Raw genomic sequence first — 19125 nt, forward strand, 5'->3', positions numbered from 1 at the left:
AGTGTTGAGTGTTGAGTGTTGAGTGTTGAGTGTTGAGTGTTGAGTGTTGAGTGTTGAGTGTTGAGTGTTGAATGTCGAGTGTTGAATGTCGAGTGTCAAGTGTCGAGTGTTGAGTGTTGAGTGTCAAGTGTTGAGTGTTGAGTGTTGAATGTTGAATGTTGAGTGTCGAGTGTTGAGTGTTGAATGTTGAGTGTCAAGTGTCGAGTGTTGAGTGTCGAGTGTCGAGTGTTGAGTGTCGAGTGTTGAGTGTCGAGTGTCGAGTGTTGAATGTCGAGTGTTGAGTGTCGAGTGTTGAGTGTCGAGTGTCAAGTGTCGAGTGTCGAGTATCGAGTGTTGAATGTCGAGTGTTGAATGTCGAGTGTTGAATGTCGAATGTCGAATGTCGAATGTCGAGTGTCAAGGGTCAAGTGTCAAGGGTCAAGAGTAAAGGGTCAAGAGTCAAGAGTCAAGAGTCAAGTGCGAGTGCCAGCAGTGAACAAAGAAAAGTTGCATGCTGTGTTATCTCTCCGGGACTATGTACTTTGCAACTAGCGCCTGGCCGTCTTCTCCTGCTCCAGCTCCAGCTCGGCCTGGCGGTAGTACTTGGCCGTGTCGACGCCGTGGTAGGGGTGGTTGACCAGGTTGGGCCACGGCAGGACGTGCGCGAATGAGGCGGCGTAGCGCGAGTTGCGGTGGGCGACGCCCTGCATGTACTCGGTCATCTCGGTGGTGCCGTACAGCGGCTCGCCGCGCTTGACCTTGTCGACCATCTCGCGCATGTCCTTGTCGACCTCGCGGCGGTTCTCGCGGGCGCCGTAGAAGCGGGCTGTCTTGAGGTCAGCAGAGCACTCCCCATTGCGCCTGTGGAGCCACTCGGGCCAGTCGTGCGCGGGCACATACATGCGGAGCGCGAGTACGCGAAGATGACGGCGCCAGCAACACCGACGGCGCCGCTCAGGCGCATGACGGGGGCGAAGCCGCCCTTGCCGACAAACGAGGGCGAGACGCGCTCCCAGTACAGCATCAGCCCGGGGCTGATGGCACCGACGGCGGCGCCCGTGAGCCAGTCGGACGGGCGGGCATAGCGCAGGACGCGCGAGAGGTGTCTTCGGGGCTGGTCAGTACGAGCGCGCAGGCGAGCGGGGCCGAGGGGAGGGGGTGCGAGGGCTGCGAGGGATACGAGGGGTACGAGGGGTACGAGGGTACGAGGGCTGCGAGGGCTGCGAGGGCTGCGAGGGCTGCGAGGGCTGCGAGGCATACGGGTCGTTGTCGATGAGCTGCAGCGGATTAGCAATGTGCGCCCGATGCGCGACGCGGCGGACGGCCATTGCGTACCGGGTACTCTCCAGTGGGGACCTTGTCTGGCACGACGGCCTGGTGCCTGACAGCGGCGTCCTGCGAAGACATTGTGCGTTGCTGGCGGCGAGCGGGCAGCCGAGACGGGCGACGAGCGAGGTTGCTGGTGATGGCTGGCCCATGCGCGAGCCTTGCCGACCATGACGGCAAAAGATTCACGCGCGCCAAGCCCGCCCGACATGTGCAGCGCCGCCGTCGCGACGGTCGCGACCAGCTAGCAACGCCTGCGGATTTTCTGCAGCAGCCCGACCGCACCACCGCACATGGACGGCGCAGAGCGAACCCCGTCCGGCGCGGAGGGCGACACGGCCCCGGCCCCGGCCACGGCCTCGCTCCACGCCCGCCCTACCGTCGCCGACCTGCACGGCGAAGGCCACTTTGCGCAGGTCGCCCGCAAGCACTGGCTGGCGGCAAAGCAGCCGCCCAAGGTGCGTCCAGAGGTGCTCAAGAAGGACCTGTGGGACGAGCTGCAGCGCGTCGACTTTGCCTACTCGTCGCTGCTTGTGCTCGAGAACCTGCAGCTGCTCGAGCGCTACCTGTGGCCCGCCTTCACCGAGGATGCCTCCCACCACCACCACCTGCTGCTGGCCCTGATGGTCAACGTCAAGCGGAGGGAGAGCCTGCCGTCGTGGGGTACGTCGCGCCTCTCTGCGCCCGTGGGCGTCGCACTGACAGGCCGCCAGATCACTTCGCCAGCAAGCCCGACGCCTTTGCCTCGTTCTTCCGGCGCATTCTCTCCCTGACGGTCGACGCGTCGCAGCCCACGCAGATGCGCACCCAGCTGGTGTCGCTGGTCATTGGCGCGTTCCAGTCGCTGGACAGCGGTCTCGTGCGCAAGGAGTGTGCGCCGCTCGTGGGCATATCGATATGGCACAACCTCCACGCCGACGCGGCGCGCGAGCTGCAGTTTGACCAACACCACATGCTGCGCAAGGCATGGCGCGCCTCGGGGAAGCGCTTCGACGCAGCAGACGAGGCGCTGCAGGCCAGGCTGCGCTTCGAGCGATCGTGGCTGTACACGCTTGTCCTGGACTTTATCGACCGCCTGTACGGCAGCAGCACAAGGCAAGAAATGGCCGACAACCTGGTGTACTGCGAGCGATTCGTAGAGCTCCTGACCGACTTGCAGAGCCAGCTGCCAACCAGGCGATACGTCAACACGCTGTTGAAGGACCTGAACCTGCTGCCTGCCGTCAGGCTGTCGCCCATGTACGCAGCCGAGGACAACGGCCTCTTCCGCGATCTCTACAGCCTGCTCAGCCACTTCACCCATTTCGCCATCGAGGACCAGTCCGGCAAGCAGCTGTCGAGGCTGGAGTACGACCAGCAACACTACGATACGCTCGCCAAGCTGCAACGCATAGCCTACGCTACCTTCCAGCAGAAGCTGCAGCTGATGGCGCTGGCAAACTTTGCCAGCCTTGGCGACCGCGTTGAGCTGGACGGCCACTTGCGCACGTTGAGCGACGACGAGCTCAGAGAGCTCTGCTCGCTCATGGGTCTCCGTACCGACTACCCAGGCTCGACGTCCCTGGTTCGCGACCGGGCTTTCTACATGGAGACGCTCGTCTCGCTGGTCGAGCAGAGGCCCATGTTCAAAGACACCGTCCGCGACATGCCCGTTCTGCCCACAGAAAAGATGCTCTACGAAACCACGTTCCTTCGAAACGAGGCGTACAACGGATCGCGGCCCCTCGCCATACCGAAGCTGAACCTGCAGTATCTGACCATGGGCGACTTCTTGTGGAGGTCGTACGTCCTGTACCGCGCCGAATCCTTCTACGGCATCCGAAAGGACATGGAAGATGTCGTCAAGCGTGTGCAGCCGCGGGGGAAGGGCGCCAACACCAAGTTTGGTGGCTTTTCTCGCATGTCCATCCCCATCAGTGCGCCGGGCATCGTCGACGTTGCCCCTCCCAAGGTCGGAGACAAGCATCCTGCCTACGTGCGCGCAGAGATTGTCCTGGACGTCAGCCGTCTGCAGCTGCCAGTGCGCAGGGAATGGGAGTCGCTGAGGCCGGATGACGTGGTCTTCCTCCTGACTGTCCAAGGCAAGGACGATGCGCCCCTGAGCAACGGCCACGGCGATGCAAACACAGGCGAGCAAGCTGGTCTGCAAAGGCTGAGATGTGCCCAGGTCGTCCAAGTGCTGGACGACAACGGCCGGCCTTTGCGTGACCAGGCACAGAACGGCGACTTTGCTCCCCGAGCGCGATCACGGCGCCTCGTGGTCAACATTGACGCGAAGCAGTATCAGGCCGACATGGACCATGTCGCACAAGGCCGACCCAACACGTACGAAAACATCAACATGATTGCTCGTCGTAGGGGGCGGGAGAACAACTTCCTGCCCATTCTCGATTCAATCAAACGCCTGACCTTGTCCGACATTCCCGCACCGTCGTGGCTGCACGAGGTCTTCCTGGGCTACGGGGACCCTTCCTCTGCGACCTACACTCGCTTGCCTAACCGGCTGCAGTCAATCGACTTCCGCGACACGTTCTTGGACTGGCAGCACCTGGTCGAGTCCCTGCCTGGAAAGACAATAGAACCCGCAGAAGACGCACAAGGCGCCTTTGGGCCACCGTACGTCGTCAAGTACCCTGCACCCGCCGAGCCTGCCGCCGCGCCTGCGAAACCTTCCAAAAAGCGGCGTCGCGACCAGGTTGAGGTCGCGCAGCCTGCACACGAGTCTCTGCATGTCGACACTTACAAGCCCCCGAACATGGGCCCGTACCCTGCAGATGCTCTCAAGCAGAATGCAGTAAGGTTCACCCCTGCGCAGGTCGAGGCCATCACTTCTGGCACGCAGCCTGGTCTGACGGTCGTGCTCGGCCCGCCGGGAACCGGAAAGACGGACGTCGCGACCCAGATTATATCTAATATATACCACAACTTTCCGGGCCAGCGAACCTTGCTTGTTGCGCACAGCAATCAGGCCCTGAATCAGCTGTTCCAGAAGATCGTCGCGCTCGACATCGATGCCCGGCATCTGTTACGCCTCGGCCATGGAGAGGAAGATCTCGACACCGAGGCTAGCTACAGTAAGCATGGCAGGGTCGAGTCCTTCCTCGAGAGAGGCGCATACTACCTCGCAGAAGTCGATCGACTCGCGAAGAACTTTGGAGCGCCAGGTGCACATGGCCAGTCGTGCGAGACGGCGGATTATTTCAACCTGGTCTATGTCAAGCCTGCCTGGACACAGTACTGGGACAGCATCACATCAGAAGAGACCAGTGTCGAGCAGATAGTCGCCGGGTTCCCGCTCAAGGACTACTTCTCAAATGCGCCGCAGCCCTTGTTCCCGCCCGAAGCGGACCGCGAGCAGGCTCTTGATATCGTTCAAGGCTGCTATCGTCATGTGGAGAAGATCTTTACAGAACTCGAGGACATTCGTCCGTTCGAGATTCTGCGCAACCCTCGCGACAAGGCCAACTACCTTCTCGTAAAGGAAGCCCGCATCATCGCCATGACCTCGACGCACGCCGCCATGCGGAGACAAGAGATTGCATCTCTGGGATTCCACTACGACAACGTCATCATGGAGGAAGCCGCCCAGATCACCGAGATTGAGAACTTCATCCCGCTCGCTCTCCAGAACCCGCAGAACGGCGAGCTGCCCCTCCAGCGCATCGTTCTCTGCGGCGATCACCTCCAAAACTCGCCCATTATCCAGAACCTCGCCTTCAGACAGTATGCAAACCTCGAGCAGTCTCTGTTCCAGCGCCTCGTCCGCCTCGGCGTGCCCACCATCGTGCTCGACCAGCAGGGCCGCGCCCGCCCCTCGATCGCAAAACTCTACAAGTGGCGCTACCCGGCACTCGGCAACCTGCCCTCTGTGCTCAGCGCGCCCGCCTTCCAAGTCGCCAACGCGGGCTTCAAGCACGAGTTCCAGTTCATCAACGTGCCGGACTACAAGGGCAAGGGCGAGGCAGAGCCGACGCCGCACTGGCTCGTCAATCTGGGCGAGGCCGAGTACGCCGTCGCGCTGTTCATGTACATGCGGCTGCTCAACTACCCCGCGCACAAGATCTCCATCCTCACAACGTACGCCGGCCAGCGCGGCCTCATCAACGACATCCTCAACGCAAAGTGCAGAGACCACCCCTTCTTCGGCCGCCCCAAGATCGTCGCCACAGTCGACAAGTACCAGGGCGAGCAGAACGACTGTAAGTTTCCGCGGAGCTCAACCTTTTACGCAAGCTAACCCCGTCAGACGTCATCCTCTCCCTCGTCCGCACCCGCGCAATCGGCTATCTGCGCGACGTCCGCCGCCTGACCGTCGCCCTGTCCCGCGCCCGCCTGGGCCTGTACATTCTCGGGCGCCGCGCCGTCTTCGAGGCCGTCTTCGAGCTCAAGCCCGCCTTCGACATGCTCCTGTCCCGGCCAGACGAGCTCGCGCTCGTCACGGGCGAAATGTACGCCGAGACGTCCCGGCCCGTGGGCAAAGGCGATGCGGATGCAGCTGTTGACGGCGAGGCGGTTATGACGGGGTATGAGCATCTTGAGCAGTATGTGCGCGGCATCACGGCGGCGAAGATTGAGGCGCTGAAGGCCGGCGGCGGGCAGCTGCCGACGCGCGAGGTACGGATGCTGGATGGCGGCGACGAGCTTGTGGATCGGGAGGACATGGTGCTTGTGCGCGAGGAAGCGGTGGGGGAATTCGGCAGCGAAAATGACGACGAGGACGTCGTGTAGGACTCAGTTGGCGTGGTGCAAAAGTAGGCGTTTGTTCGTTCATGTTCATACCAGATACCAGTCCCGTAACAGCGTTGTATCGGATGCTTTCCGTCCATATCCACACACGCCCAAGTCCCACATTGTATTTACCCCCCTGCACACGACCCACGCCGCAGCAAGCTCCGCGCCCTATCTCGGCGCCTTCCTGCTCTTCAGATACGCACTAACCTGCTCAACATGCGTGATGAAAAACATCCTCTTCTCATCACTGCTCCACTTGAGCACACCACACTCATCAGCGTACTTCTTAACATCTCTATACTCGGCCAGCGAACCAAACTCGCGCATCAAATACCCCGTCTCTGTCTCGACGCGCTCGCCCTCGTACTCCCACAGGCGGATCTGGTCCATGACGGTGGGCGGGAGGAACGTCGTGTTCTTCTGCATCTGCGGGTGTGCGTGCGTCGTCAGGTACGAGATGATCTGCGCCGAGGTGATGCCCTGTGCTACCGCGCGGTGGACCGATTCCTTGGTTAGCTTGCCCGAGATCAGGTTCGGGAAGCGGTGCTGTAGCTTGCAGAACAGCGAGATGATGGCCATTTGGATTAGTGAGCTGGTGTATGCGTAGAGGCGGTAGTTTGTCTCGATGATTATGAAGCCTTGGCTTGCGGACGAGCTGGAGCTGGTGCTGCTGCTGGAGCTTGAGGAATTGAGACCGCCGGATTCAGATGTTAGGGTTGTTGCGAGCCGGGTTGGGTAGAAGATCTTGGCGTCTTTGCTCGAGCGGAAGACGATGCCCATTGCTGAGAGGTCATCGAGCATCTGCAGTTGGGTGGCGGTGAGGGTCGAGGTTGAGTAGGCTTGGCCGAGCTCGAGGGAGCCGAGCATGAAGAGGAAGGAGAGGACGTCTGTTTCATTCATCCCGAGCTGCCCGGTATTAGCAGTGACTTCATGTATTGATAGACGTGCACTTGCATCGTTGACCATTCTCAGGTACACAATCAACAGGTTCCAGACCTGCGCGTTCGTCTCTTGCAAAACAAACGTGAACCCCTCCTTGGTGATGCGCGGTTGCCCTTGCCAGGTCCTGACCAGATCTCCGGCATGCAGTAGCTTCTTGGTTCCCGCACCCATGTCTGATTTGACATCCACACCCGCAGCACCGCCGACCATGTAGAACAGGATTGTCTCCCACTGTGCCCTCGCATGCTCGTCCAGATACTCGATGCTGACCCTTCTCTCGCCTCTGCTCTCCTCTGCTGTGGCAGACACGCCAAAGGAGCCATCCCTCCCAGAGCCCTCCAGAGCATGTCGCAGACTGCGTTTGAAGCCCGGAGAGAGCGAGTAAGTCTTCCTGCCGTCGTCTTCCTTTGCAGCATCGAGGATGTGGAGTTGGGCGAGAACGAACAGGGCGTGCGATTTCTCACGAGTCGCGCCGGGCTTGAACCACGCATTGACTTGCGATTCGGGGAACGAGGTGGGCATGTAGAGCATTGCCATTACCAGCGTCTTCGCTATTGTTACATGTCAGCTATCGGACGCGGCCATATTAGTACGAATACATACCAAGATGGGGTAGCATGCAGCGAAACACCGCCAGCACTGTCGCAGGTGCCTCATAGAGCTTCCGGTGCGTCTGTAGAGGCAGGCCCTGGAGGTATTCGAGCGCCTGGGAGGATGACGGCGCCGACATTGTTGCGATTGGATTGTTGTTCGCCGTACTACCGTACTATCATCATCCTGCAGCAAGACGGCGGACCAGACGCATCAGTTGCGCTCTGCGTGGTGCGAAAGGTAAAGTTCGAGAGCCATCGCTGCCTTCTGACGATCATGACGCGCCAAGGACACCGGAGCCCCACATGCACGTCCGCTCCGCCCCCTGCTTAGCTCCCGCTCGAATCCCAGAGCTTCGTGCAACTGCCCAGACCGTCGCTCTGATAACACGAGGGTAAAGTCGCCACAATGCCTGCACTCAAGTTTGTCCGATCTGTGAGCTTCTGCATCATTGAATTGATGGCTTGAAGGAGATACTGATCAGCTCGGTAGGTCTGGGAGTCGTTCCGTGCCAACTCCGGCCTCGAGCCAAGGTACGTTGCTTCGATGCTGAAGGTCGAGCATTGCTGATCAAGCAATTGTAAAGGCTTCTGGATGGTGTACGTCTTGCAGTAATTTCCAACATGCGTGAGCTGGAGCCTGATCGCTGACGTTGTGCTGTCCAGCTTCGCGTGACCTCGGCTACTCCTGGGCGCGTCAAGTTCGAGCTTGACATCCAGAAGGAGCATACTGTAAGATGACCAGCATCGAATACCTGATTGAGTGCTGAATCGTGTCTAGAATCGACTGAACATTCTTCATGGAGGCACGATAGCTAGCATGGTGGACCTGGGTGGCTCGTTGGCCGTGGCATCTCGCGGTCTCTTCGCTACTGGTGTCTCAACCGATCTGAACGTCACCTACCTGGCATCTGGTGGCAAGATCGGTGATCTAATCAAAGCTGAGGTGACTTGCGATAAGTGTATGCTGCACGCAGATGGAATGGGGATTAAAGCTGACATCAAGCAGTCGGCAAGACCCTGGCGTATACATCGATCAACTTCAGCAACAACAAAGGAGAGGTGTTCGCACGAGGTAGTCATACGAAATATGTTGCACGAGCATGGGAAGACCCAAACAACATCGTAGAAGAGCTGTCGCCCAAGAAGGCTGAGAAGAAGGGCTAGACTCGCAATGCTACCTGTACCATGTTGATTGGTCTCACACGTGTGCCCGTGCAGTATCAGTCGAAACCACCGTTTACTTCACCTCGATTCAAAATGTCGTGCCCTCTTCGCCAGGATTACGGTTGCAGCTGCGGGCCGTCAAGCTGATTCGTCGCCACGCCCACCAATCTCACGCACCCTGCCCTCAAGCTGAATCGAGAAATGCTTGTGTGCTTCAAAACAGTAGATCAAGAGGGAGGCCGGGTTGGGCAGACTGTTCTTACTACAACAAGTTGTCATCTCCCATCTCTGTTGCTCGCAAAACTCCACTGCCTCCGTCTCTGACCAGCATCCGTCTGCGACCTCGTCGGCAACGCAGACCCATTCGGTGCTTCCAACGCTCTGCTGCGACTAACAGTCCTCACAATCCTCTCCATAGCACTCTCTCCACCATCGCCCATCCTCCGCCTCTGCTCATCAGCAGTCTGCTGTTTCCATCCGCCCTCGGTGCGATCCTCCTGCTTCTGCGGCCAGAGGATCTGGTGTATCAGTACCGCCCTGATGTTCATAACCACGACAAACATCCACATCATGATCAGCGCAACCGTCATTGCACACCCCACATATTGAATCGTCCGATTTCCATTCAGCGCCCGTGCAACCGCAAACGTGCTCGTCGTCAGCGCCGTGTTGGGGAACACAAACGAATACCACGTCATGGCAAAGTCCATCTTGCCTCTCCGCGCGCAGCTCCAATGCGCGCCGACGCTGATGAAGAAGAACCACAGCGCGAGGCCCCAGAGCCAGAGACCCACAAAGTTCGCCATGATCATGCCAACGCGGCCGGCGAGCTCGCCGTTGCCAGCGCCCATGAAGTCGCTCGGCACGACTTGGGGCAGCTCCTGGCCCATCGTTACGATCCCGGCGATGGTGAAGCCGCTGGGTCCTACGGAAATGAACATGCCCGGGCGGAGGGACTCTTTGGGGAGCTTTTGCGTCATCAGACGGTAGATGAAGGCGGCGTAGATCATGAGGCTGACGAGGAAACCGATGCCTTGTATGATGTATCCGCCGAGGATGATCTGTAGCGCGGTCTCGGGGTCCTCAACTTTCGGCGCGAGAGACCCAGCATGAGGCCCGATGATGAGGAGGGGATAAGCTGTCGTCGCGTCAGTAATTCCCCAACCAACAAAGTCCACCGAACGTACCGGGAAAGATCCAAATCGGCGTCATCTGGTTAATTGTAAACGTCGTCGTCGACCACATGATCAGATAAATCCCCAGACTAAACGTAACCGCCAACCCACAATCAACCCAAAACAGCACAATCATCGTATGCTGCAGCCACGTCGTGTTGCCCACCATGCCGACGCCGTACTGTGACACATTCATCATGATGATGCCGAAGCTCACAATCGCAGCGGGGATGAACAGGCTCTCTGTCGGATGCAGAAAGCTTGCGCGGAACGTGCGCGGATAGAAATAAAACCGCATGCTGATCATGGCCACGTTGAACAGGAACAGGAACAAGTTCAGCAGGAAGAAGACGACACCGATGGCGTACAGGCCGCGGAACCGGAAGGGCACGGCGTACAGCACGTTTGCGATTCCGCCCGTCGCCATGGTCAGGCAGAACCATGTCCACGTGAAGTGGCGGATGCGCTCGCGCCAGGGCAAGACCGTGTGGCGGCGGTCTGGGACGGGGAGCTGTGCGGGTTCGGCGAGGGCTTCTTTTTCTGCATCGCCTATGTCGGGGCCGGGGACGTTGCCGTTTCCTCCAAGGGTTGCGTCGGTGCGAGGACCTTGGTGGCCAATTCGGGGGCCGGTGTCTTCGTCGATGTCTTCGCCGCTGCTCTCGTCTGGTTTTTCGTTTGAGCCGTTAGGTGTTGGAGGGGGTAAGTTGGCCGCCAAGTCGTCGAATGGATCGCGCTCTACATGCTGTGGTTCAGGCGTGAGCACGTGAGCGTGGTTTCGCCAGCGGCGCCGGTCGGCAGCGCTGGAGATGGTGTCGATGCTTGCTCTGCGTGTCTCATCTGGGTGTAGTCGGGCGGTGTAGAAAGTCTCCTGTCGCTCGTTCATCGCGGTGTCCAGCGACGGTGGCGAGCCCCAGGCATTGGCAAAGGCGAATCAAACAGGACTGATGACTATTGAGGCTAGAACAGTGTTCGGCGAGCGGGAACTAGCGGTTCGTGTGGAGTTTTCTGGGCGCTGACGTTTCGTTCTCGAGATTCGCCGAGCTTTGGACCGTGGAGTTGAATGCTGTAGGGAGTCATGTTTAAGTATGTCAACATAAATCTTGCACATGCGACACACATGTGCCCCGCCATTCTCTCGAATACGGAAACACAAGTGAACATCGCAGAGACTGGAGCAATGGCGTTGTTGAGTGCACAAATAGCGTATCCACTATCCGGCTAGCGATCCGGCTTATCTCCAGGCGTCCTCACCTCGTAGACAACTGTTGAAGATTTGTGATGAGTGTGTAACAGTCAGTCATGGCTACGTAAAAGTAATACAACCCATACAGAATGCAAGACTCGCGATACATGGAGTCTCGGGCCCAAAATCCCAGAACACCCGCAAATGCTGTTCGCTGTTTGTACGCCATAATGGTACAGGCAAATGCCACAAAGCCCTGTCCCACCCCCTGATACGCCAGCCATACCATACGTTTCATCTTTCCACTAGTAATACAGCCCAGGTCCGCCGACTGCTTACCAGAAACTGCACCAACCAATATAATGCTGACACAAGTTCTCCAGATTCGTCGCTTCCTTGATCAGGCGATCGACTTGCATCTGGAAGTTCAGCTCCTCTCCGGGCCTGAAGTCTTTACCGGTGAGCTTCTCCTTGACGCGCGACAAGACCTGTAGAGCGCGCGCGTTCTGCACTTCCTTTGCTTCTGCTTCGTTGGGCGGCGCGATGCTCGACCTGTGTCGATTCCGCACCATCGAACCCATATCGGTGATGTCGCCCATAATAGATTGGCGGCGCTCAGAGGGGAAGTTGGGTTCGGGAGGAGAGTCGCCACGATTGCCAAGGCGCCATGTGAGGAGAGGATCGTGTATGAACTGAAGGACGTTAGTATCGATGAGGGACCTCTGCGTGGGATAAGGTAGCGACTTACAGCTTCGAGCACAGCCATGACAGACTCCTTGTTGTCTCTCAGCACTCGCATGACGTGCTCGCACGTTGTCCTGTAACTTCCTTCGATATTGCTGACCTCCATGGCGTACGTCAACATGCGCGTGAGACGGAACGGCACGCGCTCAGGGTACTTCTCGCGGTGCATAGCGACCTCGAAACAATCACCGAAGTCGATATGCACAATCTTGCCAGTCACTCGGTCGAGCATCAAGTTAGACGGGTGACGATCACCGAGGCCAAGAATGTAACCGACCATCGACATGACGGCGAGCGAGCGTGTGTAGTTGGTACGGCGGTCAAGCCAGGCTTCAGAGCTCTTGCTCTTGAGCCAGAGTACGCGGTACAAGTCTTGACCAGTGGTATTGTCGAGTGCGTACCCGAAGACTTCCACCTTCTGCATGAGAGTAAGGCAGTCGTAGTCCGGAGCCATCTGCAGCATAATACGATGCTCGATGTTAAGAAGAATCTTTCTGCTATCACGGTACTCTCTGATGAGAACGTGCAGGGTATCACTGTTTGGTACAAAGCCGAGAAGACCGGACTGCGTGCTAAGCGGCACAGCTGCATAGCGCTGAATGTTGAGGTGTCGCTTGCGCGACTCGACGTCGTTGGCCAGGAGAGTGTTGCAGAGACCGAATAGTTGCATGACACGCTCGTCCTGACGAATATCTTCGTGGCCTTTGAGAATATGGGTATGTGGCTTGCCATCGCTGCCCTGCATCTCCAGCTTACGGGGCCGCTGCTTGGACTGGATAACAGAGGCGAGGGGATCGAAAGAGATGATACGAATAACTGGCTTGCCAACCTGGTATGTTCCCGGAACAGCGAGCTCGAGATCATGAGCGTCCTTGAGCTTTGGTGAGACATATTGCAGCTCAAGGGACATGAGAGACGGTAGCTGGCGGGCGATCTTGCGGAACACCTGGTAGTAGAGATCCCATGCCTGATTGAGATCGCCTATTTCCCCAGAGGTCCTGAACGTGTTGCACCAGTCGCGAGCCTCTTGGAGCTCGCGGCCAAAGGATTGGATAAAGCTTATTTCGCGTAACGTTTCTGGACCTTTGTCGAGCATCGCGTGTAGTGGCGCCAACGTTGCGAACATGCCGTCTATGTTATGATCGCCGAAGTACAGTCTACTCGCTTCCTCGAGACCCTCGTGCCACTGCTCGTGCCAGAGCACAGCGATGCGAATGAGTTCGTGGCTGACAAGATCGGCCTGTTCGACAAGAAGAGGAGAGTGCTCGCGCATTGCCTCCATGAGCTCTTTGGCGGATCTCTGGCGCCTCGAGACGTCCGACTTCATACTGACAGTCAAGGGGAAGACAAGAGCTTGTGGATGCGCTTTGCCGACCTCAATTAGGAGCTGATGGATCGACTGGCGCACAGTAGGGTTAGGTTGGTTGATGCGAGCGAGCAGCTGTGGAATGACCTCCAACCAGGTATCGATCGGTACTGACTTGGTTCCTTCGGTGATCGTCCTATTGACCTCCGGAAGGCCGCCGTGCATGAACCACAGCGTAAGAAGACGAAGCGTATCCTGTAGCGAGCTAGTCGAAGACAGCGCAATGGACTTGAAGAAACCCTGAATAGCAGGGACGACGTGATCGTGCACCATGTTAGAGGGCACATCTGTAGACTCCCGATCGGCCTTCGACGTAATGGAGTTGATGACTTCAAAATTGGCGAGCGCCCACGCGTGCCATGCCTTGTACCAGTTGTGGTTGTACCTCGTAGCTGCAGCGTAAGCTGATAGAATCTCATGGACGTATTCGTGCTCCCATTCTCCACCCTGGAGCTCTTGTTGCCAATCGCCCTGCTTCAAGTAACACTTGGCTAGGAGACGGTGACACTCGGCCAGTTCGGCTGGCGAGACACCCATAGCAGAGCCATTGAGTATACTGGAGCCTGCTATGCCATTGACACCATTCGAAGCGGCGAAGGGATTCATGTTGTTGAACAGCTGAGGATGACCGTTGGTCATGCCATTCATGCCGTTTATGCCATTCTGTCCCATCATCGGATGCGAGGCGGCCCTAGCGCGCATCGTAAGATCGTCTGATAGCCGGGCCGTGAAGTCCTTCATGGAGTCGAGGGCTTCTTGTTGAGTGTGCTGATCAGCCCACATGTATTTGTAGGTTGCGTACGCCACAGGGTGGGAGATCTTGTGTGCGTTCTCGCGCACATATTCGACGACTCTGTGATCGCCTGAGCCCTCGATGTTGAGCAGCTTCTGCAGCGCCTTGTTCGCGAGGTTCATTCTATTGTTCTTGCGACAGAGGTTGGTGTACTTGATCCACATATCGGTGCCCTCCTCTGGCGAGATGACGAGCTGTCGGACCTTCATCATGCGCTGCCAGACTTCAGGGTTGGGTTGCAGCCCCTTTAGTCGCTTCATCCAGGTCTTGCGCATGGATGCTTGCTTTTCGCGGTTCTCCTTGATGCCCAGCTGTTTGTACAGCATGATCTCTTCCAGCTCAGCCAGCATCTGTACACGGATCATTGGCAGATAGGCGCGCTGGTACGACTCGCCAAGAAGCGAGCTGAGCTCTGTGTCGAGGCCCTTGCGAGCCTTCGCAATCTCTTCGATAGCAATCTCGAACCTGTTGTTGTGAATATTAAGGATAGAGGCGAAGAACGCTCGATCCGGCGATTGCTCTTTCATGACGCTCAGGTACGAGTCCATGTCCGCGAACTTGCCCAGACCCCATGCAGCGGTTGCAGCAAGCGGTGCAATTGCCTTGCGGTACTCCTGGCTGGCATTGGCCCACTTCTCTTTCGAAAGACTCGAGAGCAGATCCCATTCGCCGAGCGCGTGCAGACATCGCATCTTACCCATGGTGATCTCGAATGAATCTGGCTCTTCTTGTTCTCTGCGCTGGTAAGAGTGTAGAGCTTCGTCCCATCGCTGCAGCTTCTCGAACCATGTCTCTTTGAGCTCGACGTCCGTATACCCCTGGGCTTTTCGCAGGATTCCGAAAGCCGCGTCTGTTTGCTGCAGCTGGTTGTTGATACTGATCAGGGCCTCGACTGCACTGGAGTTTTGCTCTGCGTTGAACTCCAACTCCTTGTAATGCAAGGCCTTTGCAAAAGCGTGACACTTGCCGGCATACATTCCCAGTATCCTGACATCGATTGGCAAAGCTTTGTCGTCATGTTCCATGAACTCGGCCAGGTTGAGCAGGATCTGCAGGATTTCAGGTGGGATGTTCGGCGATGTGAGCGCAGCCTCAATCGATCGGACGAGCTCTTCCTGATACTGGTCGTATAGTTCAGTCCAGCACGACACGAACGCGGAGTTGAACAAACTCCTTGCAATGGGGTTGTAGATGCTGCCGAGCGGCGTGCAGGCGCGCAACGCTTGTTGCGGTGACTCTCGAAGAAGCTCGACGCTGAAACGACGCATCCATTCAACCCAGTCCTCTTTGGTGGTCTTCGACGAAGCTTCCCAAGCAGCCTTCAGATGCTGCTGGTTGACTGCCAGTTTCTTGGTGAGGATTTCTGCAGGATTGAGGTCCTCGTCGTCCTCTCCGTACCGCTCATCTGGGCTTAGGTCCTGAGGCAGAGGCTCGCCCTTCTGCAGCTTGGAAACAATACGCCCATAATTGGCGTGTTCCACTTTGTTCGCGATCAGAACCTTGTTCACTGTCGGTATAAAGTGGACGTAGTCAGGCCCCAGCTGAAAGATCAACGCACAGAGCGTTTCAAGAGCTGTCTGCTTGAGAGCTGGATCGCTGCCTGCGAGGACTCTACATAGCGGGTGAATGATTCGTGCAGCGAACTCAGAGACATTGACTTGCTTCGACAAACGACCCAGCGTCTCTATCGCAAGTCTGCGAATTTGCTGTGGTTGACCAGGCTTATCAAACATTTTGACCATGATGGGGATGATCAGGTGCATATACTCTTCAGCGCTTGATCCAAAGATCAAGAAAGCGTGTAGTACTCTCTCAGATGGCAGTCTCTTCCCGGTTGTGTCCGAGTCAAGCACGCTCAACATGAGGGGCAGGACGTCTGCCAAGTAGACCTTGAACTCACCCTCGAGCGACCGTGCAATAGCTTCAATGAGCGACAGGATCGTAGCTTGCAATTGCGGATTGTTACCCCAGTACTCTTTGACGCATGTCAAGATCGAAGGCAGGTAGGGACGAATGTGTTGGCGCACAATACGCACCAACTGACTGAGCTGGTTGAAATAGCCCTCGGATCGTCCAGCCGGAGTTGAACGAATGACCTGAAGGAATCCGGGTACGACCTGGTTGAGGAACGGTACACACTTCAGTCCCATGGTGGCGTAGATGTTCATGACAGCATCGACAACGGCTGAATGGAACTGCATCAGTGACGAATCTTTCAGTAACCCCATGAGCGTACTGATGACGATAGTGGGGTAGTACTCCTCGTTTGAGGGGGTGATGCCTTGCATGATGAGCGTGACGTCGGTGACAGACTGCGCTTCCATGATGAGTTGTTGATCTGGTGATTGCTCCATAATCTTCTGGTATTCGTCTGGATCCAGAGCGCCGAGCGTACCCATGAGCCTGACGGTCTCTCGCCTCAGCTCTCCCTCGGGCTCCGTCTTGACAATACTCATCAAGATGTTCATCAGCTCCGGGTAATCTCTGTACGGTTCGATGACATAGCCGGCGTTGGTAGCGAGCTGCCCAAGGGCTTTGAGCGCAGCGAAGCGTTTCGAATCCGAGCTCAAATCCTGCATAAAATCCAGAATGATAGGCATCAGCTCAGGAATATACTTGATCATGTCCTCACCGCCGACCGAGGCAAGATCACCAATGGCCTTGAGCGTGGTCGATGCGACTTCCGGGTTGGGATCCTTTGCCTTGGGTAGGAGCACAGTAACGATTGGGTCAACGAGCGGCTTGATGAGACTGTCGGCAGCGCCGACCAGGCTACTAATGAGTTTGGCGCTCTCCTCTTTGCTCCGCGGGCTGTTGGCGTAGTTAACCTCGGTGAGTAGCTGCAGGAGGACTTTGCGTAAAGACGGGAATACGTAGGCCGGGTTCACAGCTGTCAAACGTCCGATGATGGACATTGCAGCTTGTCGGATGACGAATACCTCGTCGTTGAGAGCCAAGAACAGCGTTCGCACATTGTCCGCCTTTCCGAGATGTCGATCGAAGCGAGCATCGAGCGCAAGGAGGACTTCCCACCGGATCTCCCAATCAACGTCGCCCACACCGACTGTCAAGAGCTTTTCTATGATGTCGCCGACGACTTTGGTAGCGTGAGTGCTAGTCTGATGTACAATTGGGTCTTTGACAAACAGCTGACAGCATGTCAGAGCGGCACGCTTGCGAATCTCTGGGTTGTCTGCCTCAACGTAGCGAATGGCAACGTCGCGAACAAACTCGTTCAGTACATGGCCGGTGAAGTCGAAGCTGCCCAGCGTATGGAGTGCAAGAGCGATCTCAGCTTCTCGCGCAGGAATGATGGCGGGATCTTGTCGATCTCGCGACCAGATCGTTGGTGGTTGTGAAACCTGATAAGGGCTGCCGAGTGGCAGGAATTGTCGCTGTGCAAGGATCTGACTGAGCAGGTCGAGAAGCCTCTCCTGAATCATTGGCCTTGAGGGCGGTACGTAGTGCGCCATGTCGACGAGGGCTTGAAAGAGTGAGTCGCTCAGCCCGCATGAGAAGATGGGATCCAGCAGTCGCTCCACGCTCTTAGTAAGAGCTTGTCCGACAGCTGCTGCGATCATGCTAAGACACTGAAATATCGGAGCCTCATTGGTGGCTGCCCTGTTCTTGGCTTTGGCTGTTAAACCTTCCTGGATAAAGCCCAGGATGCCCTCCAGGTAGGGAGAGATGGCGACTCCAACAGCGTTTGCGACCTGGCCGATGGCTACAAAGGCCTTGTCGCGATCGCGGTCCCTCCGTATCAGTCCCTGCAGGTGCACCATGCATTGATGGAGGTATTTCGCAGCGAACTCGGTGGGCGAATAACTGGCGAGTCGCGGAATGATCAGCACGACCTCTCTACGGACGAGTGTGTCCCTGTGCTCGCGGTACTTGAGGACCGTCTCGGCCGTCTCCTTGAAGCGCGCCTCGTTCATAAAGTAAGCGCTCTTATCCAGCAGCTCTTTCATGGTGAGCAGAGAGCCGTGGATAGCCTCGTTGGTGCCCATGTTGAACCCCCTGAAGATCTCCTCGTAGACCTTGCCAAACCACAGCTGGCGCATGGCCGAGTCGCGCGGGGAGATGATCTCGAAGCAGGCGCTGATGGCCTCTGCGGCCGACTCCCTGATGAGGACCTTGAGATCGCGGAGGGCGACCCAGATGACCTCGAAGATCTGGGCAATCCACTGGTACATGAGCGTGGGCGAGTTCTTAGCCAGCTCGCGCAGGATCAGCACGGCGGCAAAGCGACGCGTCTCCAGGCGCTCAAGCTGCAGCCATTCGAGGGCGCCCTTGACCTCGGCCTCGACCAGCTCGGCGGTGAGGGTGCCGCCGGGCTTCGCGAGGCGGCCCAGGGCTTTTGCGGCGACGACCATCGACGTCGTGTCCTGGCCGCGCATGACGGCGCGCAGGTATGAGGCGAAGCGCGTCGTCTTAGTGCCAGCATCGTCGCCACGGAAGTCGATCAGGGCGTTGAGGGCGTGGATGCCGCCGATGCGCTCGTTGGAGTCGCTGCCGCCAACGATGAGGCTCGAGATCTTGCCGTAGACTTCGCCGTAGAAGCTGGTGAAGACAGCCGGCGCCAGCTCTGCCGAGTTGTCAGTGGGCGAGTGCTGAGGCGGGGGCCCGCCGTGCGTGCATGGCCGCAACGCACGGCGGGCTGCTGCAGCTCACCTCGATGCGCCGCCTCGACCGTTTGCCGCAGGTTGTGTGCGCCCTTTTGCCGTGTGTCATCGTGTCTGGCGCCAGTCAGCGTCCGCTCTCGCAGCTCTCGCGGCTCTCGCGCTTCGGGGTCTCCTCACCTGGAGCGCAGCTCTTGCACTATGCGGTCCAGCGCCGACGACAGCGCGCTCTGCTGCGCCATTGTGTGTGCTTCACCTGGGGCGAGCGGCAGAAGGGCAGGGCAGCGGCGGGCCGTCCATAGGCAGCACGACGCAGTGTTGGTATGGTATGGATGTGCAGACGCGAGGTGCTTGAAAGCTGCCCGCCAACGCCTGGGCCCTGGGGTGCAGCGCCAAGTCAAGGTGCCCAGGTGGGTCCTCCCGCTGACCGCGCTCCCAACGAGGCACCTGGGCAACCGTCCTGCTTATTAGTCGTGCACTTGCGGGAGGCTGTCACTGCATCAGCAAACC

The 19125-nt window shown here is 57.8% G+C and overlaps 6 protein-coding genes across 6 annotated transcripts; 2 read left to right on the forward strand and 4 right to left on the reverse strand.

The window, feature by feature from the left end:
• Positions 1–527: 527 nt before the first annotated feature.
• Positions 528–1386, reverse strand: M421DRAFT_1351 (uncharacterized protein; the record flags this gene model as incomplete). Its single annotated transcript, XM_033587415.1, has 4 exons — positions 528–805; positions 880–1085; positions 1186–1256; positions 1315–1386. The coding sequence occupies 4 exons, from the start codon at positions 1384–1386 to the stop codon at positions 528–530; spliced, it is 627 nt and encodes a 208-aa protein (XP_033453007.1).
• A 162-nt stretch (positions 1387–1548) lies between these two features.
• On the forward strand, positions 1549–6510 carry M421DRAFT_416371 (P-loop containing nucleoside triphosphate hydrolase protein). The gene is made up of 3 exons (XM_033591042.1): positions 1549–1968; positions 2019–5504; positions 5552–6510. Exons 1-3 carry the CDS (start codon positions 1599–1601, stop codon positions 6031–6033), a joined length of 4338 nt encoding a protein of 1445 aa, XP_033453008.1. The 5' UTR covers positions 1549–1598; the 3' UTR covers positions 6034–6510.
• On the reverse strand, positions 6205–7708 carry M421DRAFT_97996 (RNA polymerase II transcription factor B subunit 2; the record flags this gene model as incomplete). Its single annotated transcript, XM_033598565.1, has 3 exons — positions 6205–6942; positions 6991–7529; positions 7582–7708. The coding sequence occupies 3 exons, from the start codon at positions 7706–7708 to the stop codon at positions 6205–6207; spliced, it is 1404 nt and encodes a 467-aa protein (XP_033453009.1).
• A 232-nt stretch (positions 7709–7940) lies between these two features.
• Positions 7941–8808, forward strand: M421DRAFT_416372 (putative PaaI_thioesterase family protein). The gene is made up of 6 exons (XM_033591043.1): positions 7941–8004; positions 8062–8102; positions 8156–8168; positions 8235–8300; positions 8350–8530; positions 8578–8808. Exons 1-6 carry the CDS (start codon positions 7978–7980, stop codon positions 8733–8735), a joined length of 486 nt encoding a protein of 161 aa, XP_033453010.1. The 5' UTR covers positions 7941–7977; the 3' UTR covers positions 8736–8808.
• Positions 8809–9010: 202 nt separating this feature from the next.
• M421DRAFT_97997 (uncharacterized protein) lies at positions 9011–10793 on the reverse strand (the record flags this gene model as incomplete). Its single annotated transcript, XM_033598566.1, has 2 exons — positions 9011–9873; positions 9923–10793. The coding sequence occupies 2 exons, from the start codon at positions 10791–10793 to the stop codon at positions 9011–9013; spliced, it is 1734 nt and encodes a 577-aa protein (XP_033453011.1).
• A 302-nt stretch (positions 10794–11095) lies between these two features.
• On the reverse strand, positions 11096–18952 carry M421DRAFT_416377 (phosphatidylinositol 3-kinase tor2). Its single transcript, XM_033591044.1, has 4 exons — positions 18796–18952; positions 18668–18732; positions 11842–18581; positions 11096–11785 (listed from the first exon to the last, which is right to left on the reverse strand). Exons 1-4 carry the CDS (start codon positions 18855–18857, stop codon positions 11429–11431), a joined length of 7224 nt encoding a protein of 2407 aa, XP_033453012.1. The 5' UTR covers positions 18858–18952; the 3' UTR covers positions 11096–11428.
• Positions 18953–19125: the final 173 nt, after the last annotated feature.

Source organism: Didymella exigua (assembly GCF_010094145.1).
Source record: "Didymella exigua CBS 183.55 unplaced genomic scaffold M421scaffold_3, whole genome shotgun sequence".
NCBI classification, from domain to species: Eukaryota; Fungi; Ascomycota; class Dothideomycetes; order Pleosporales; family Didymellaceae; genus Didymella; species Didymella exigua.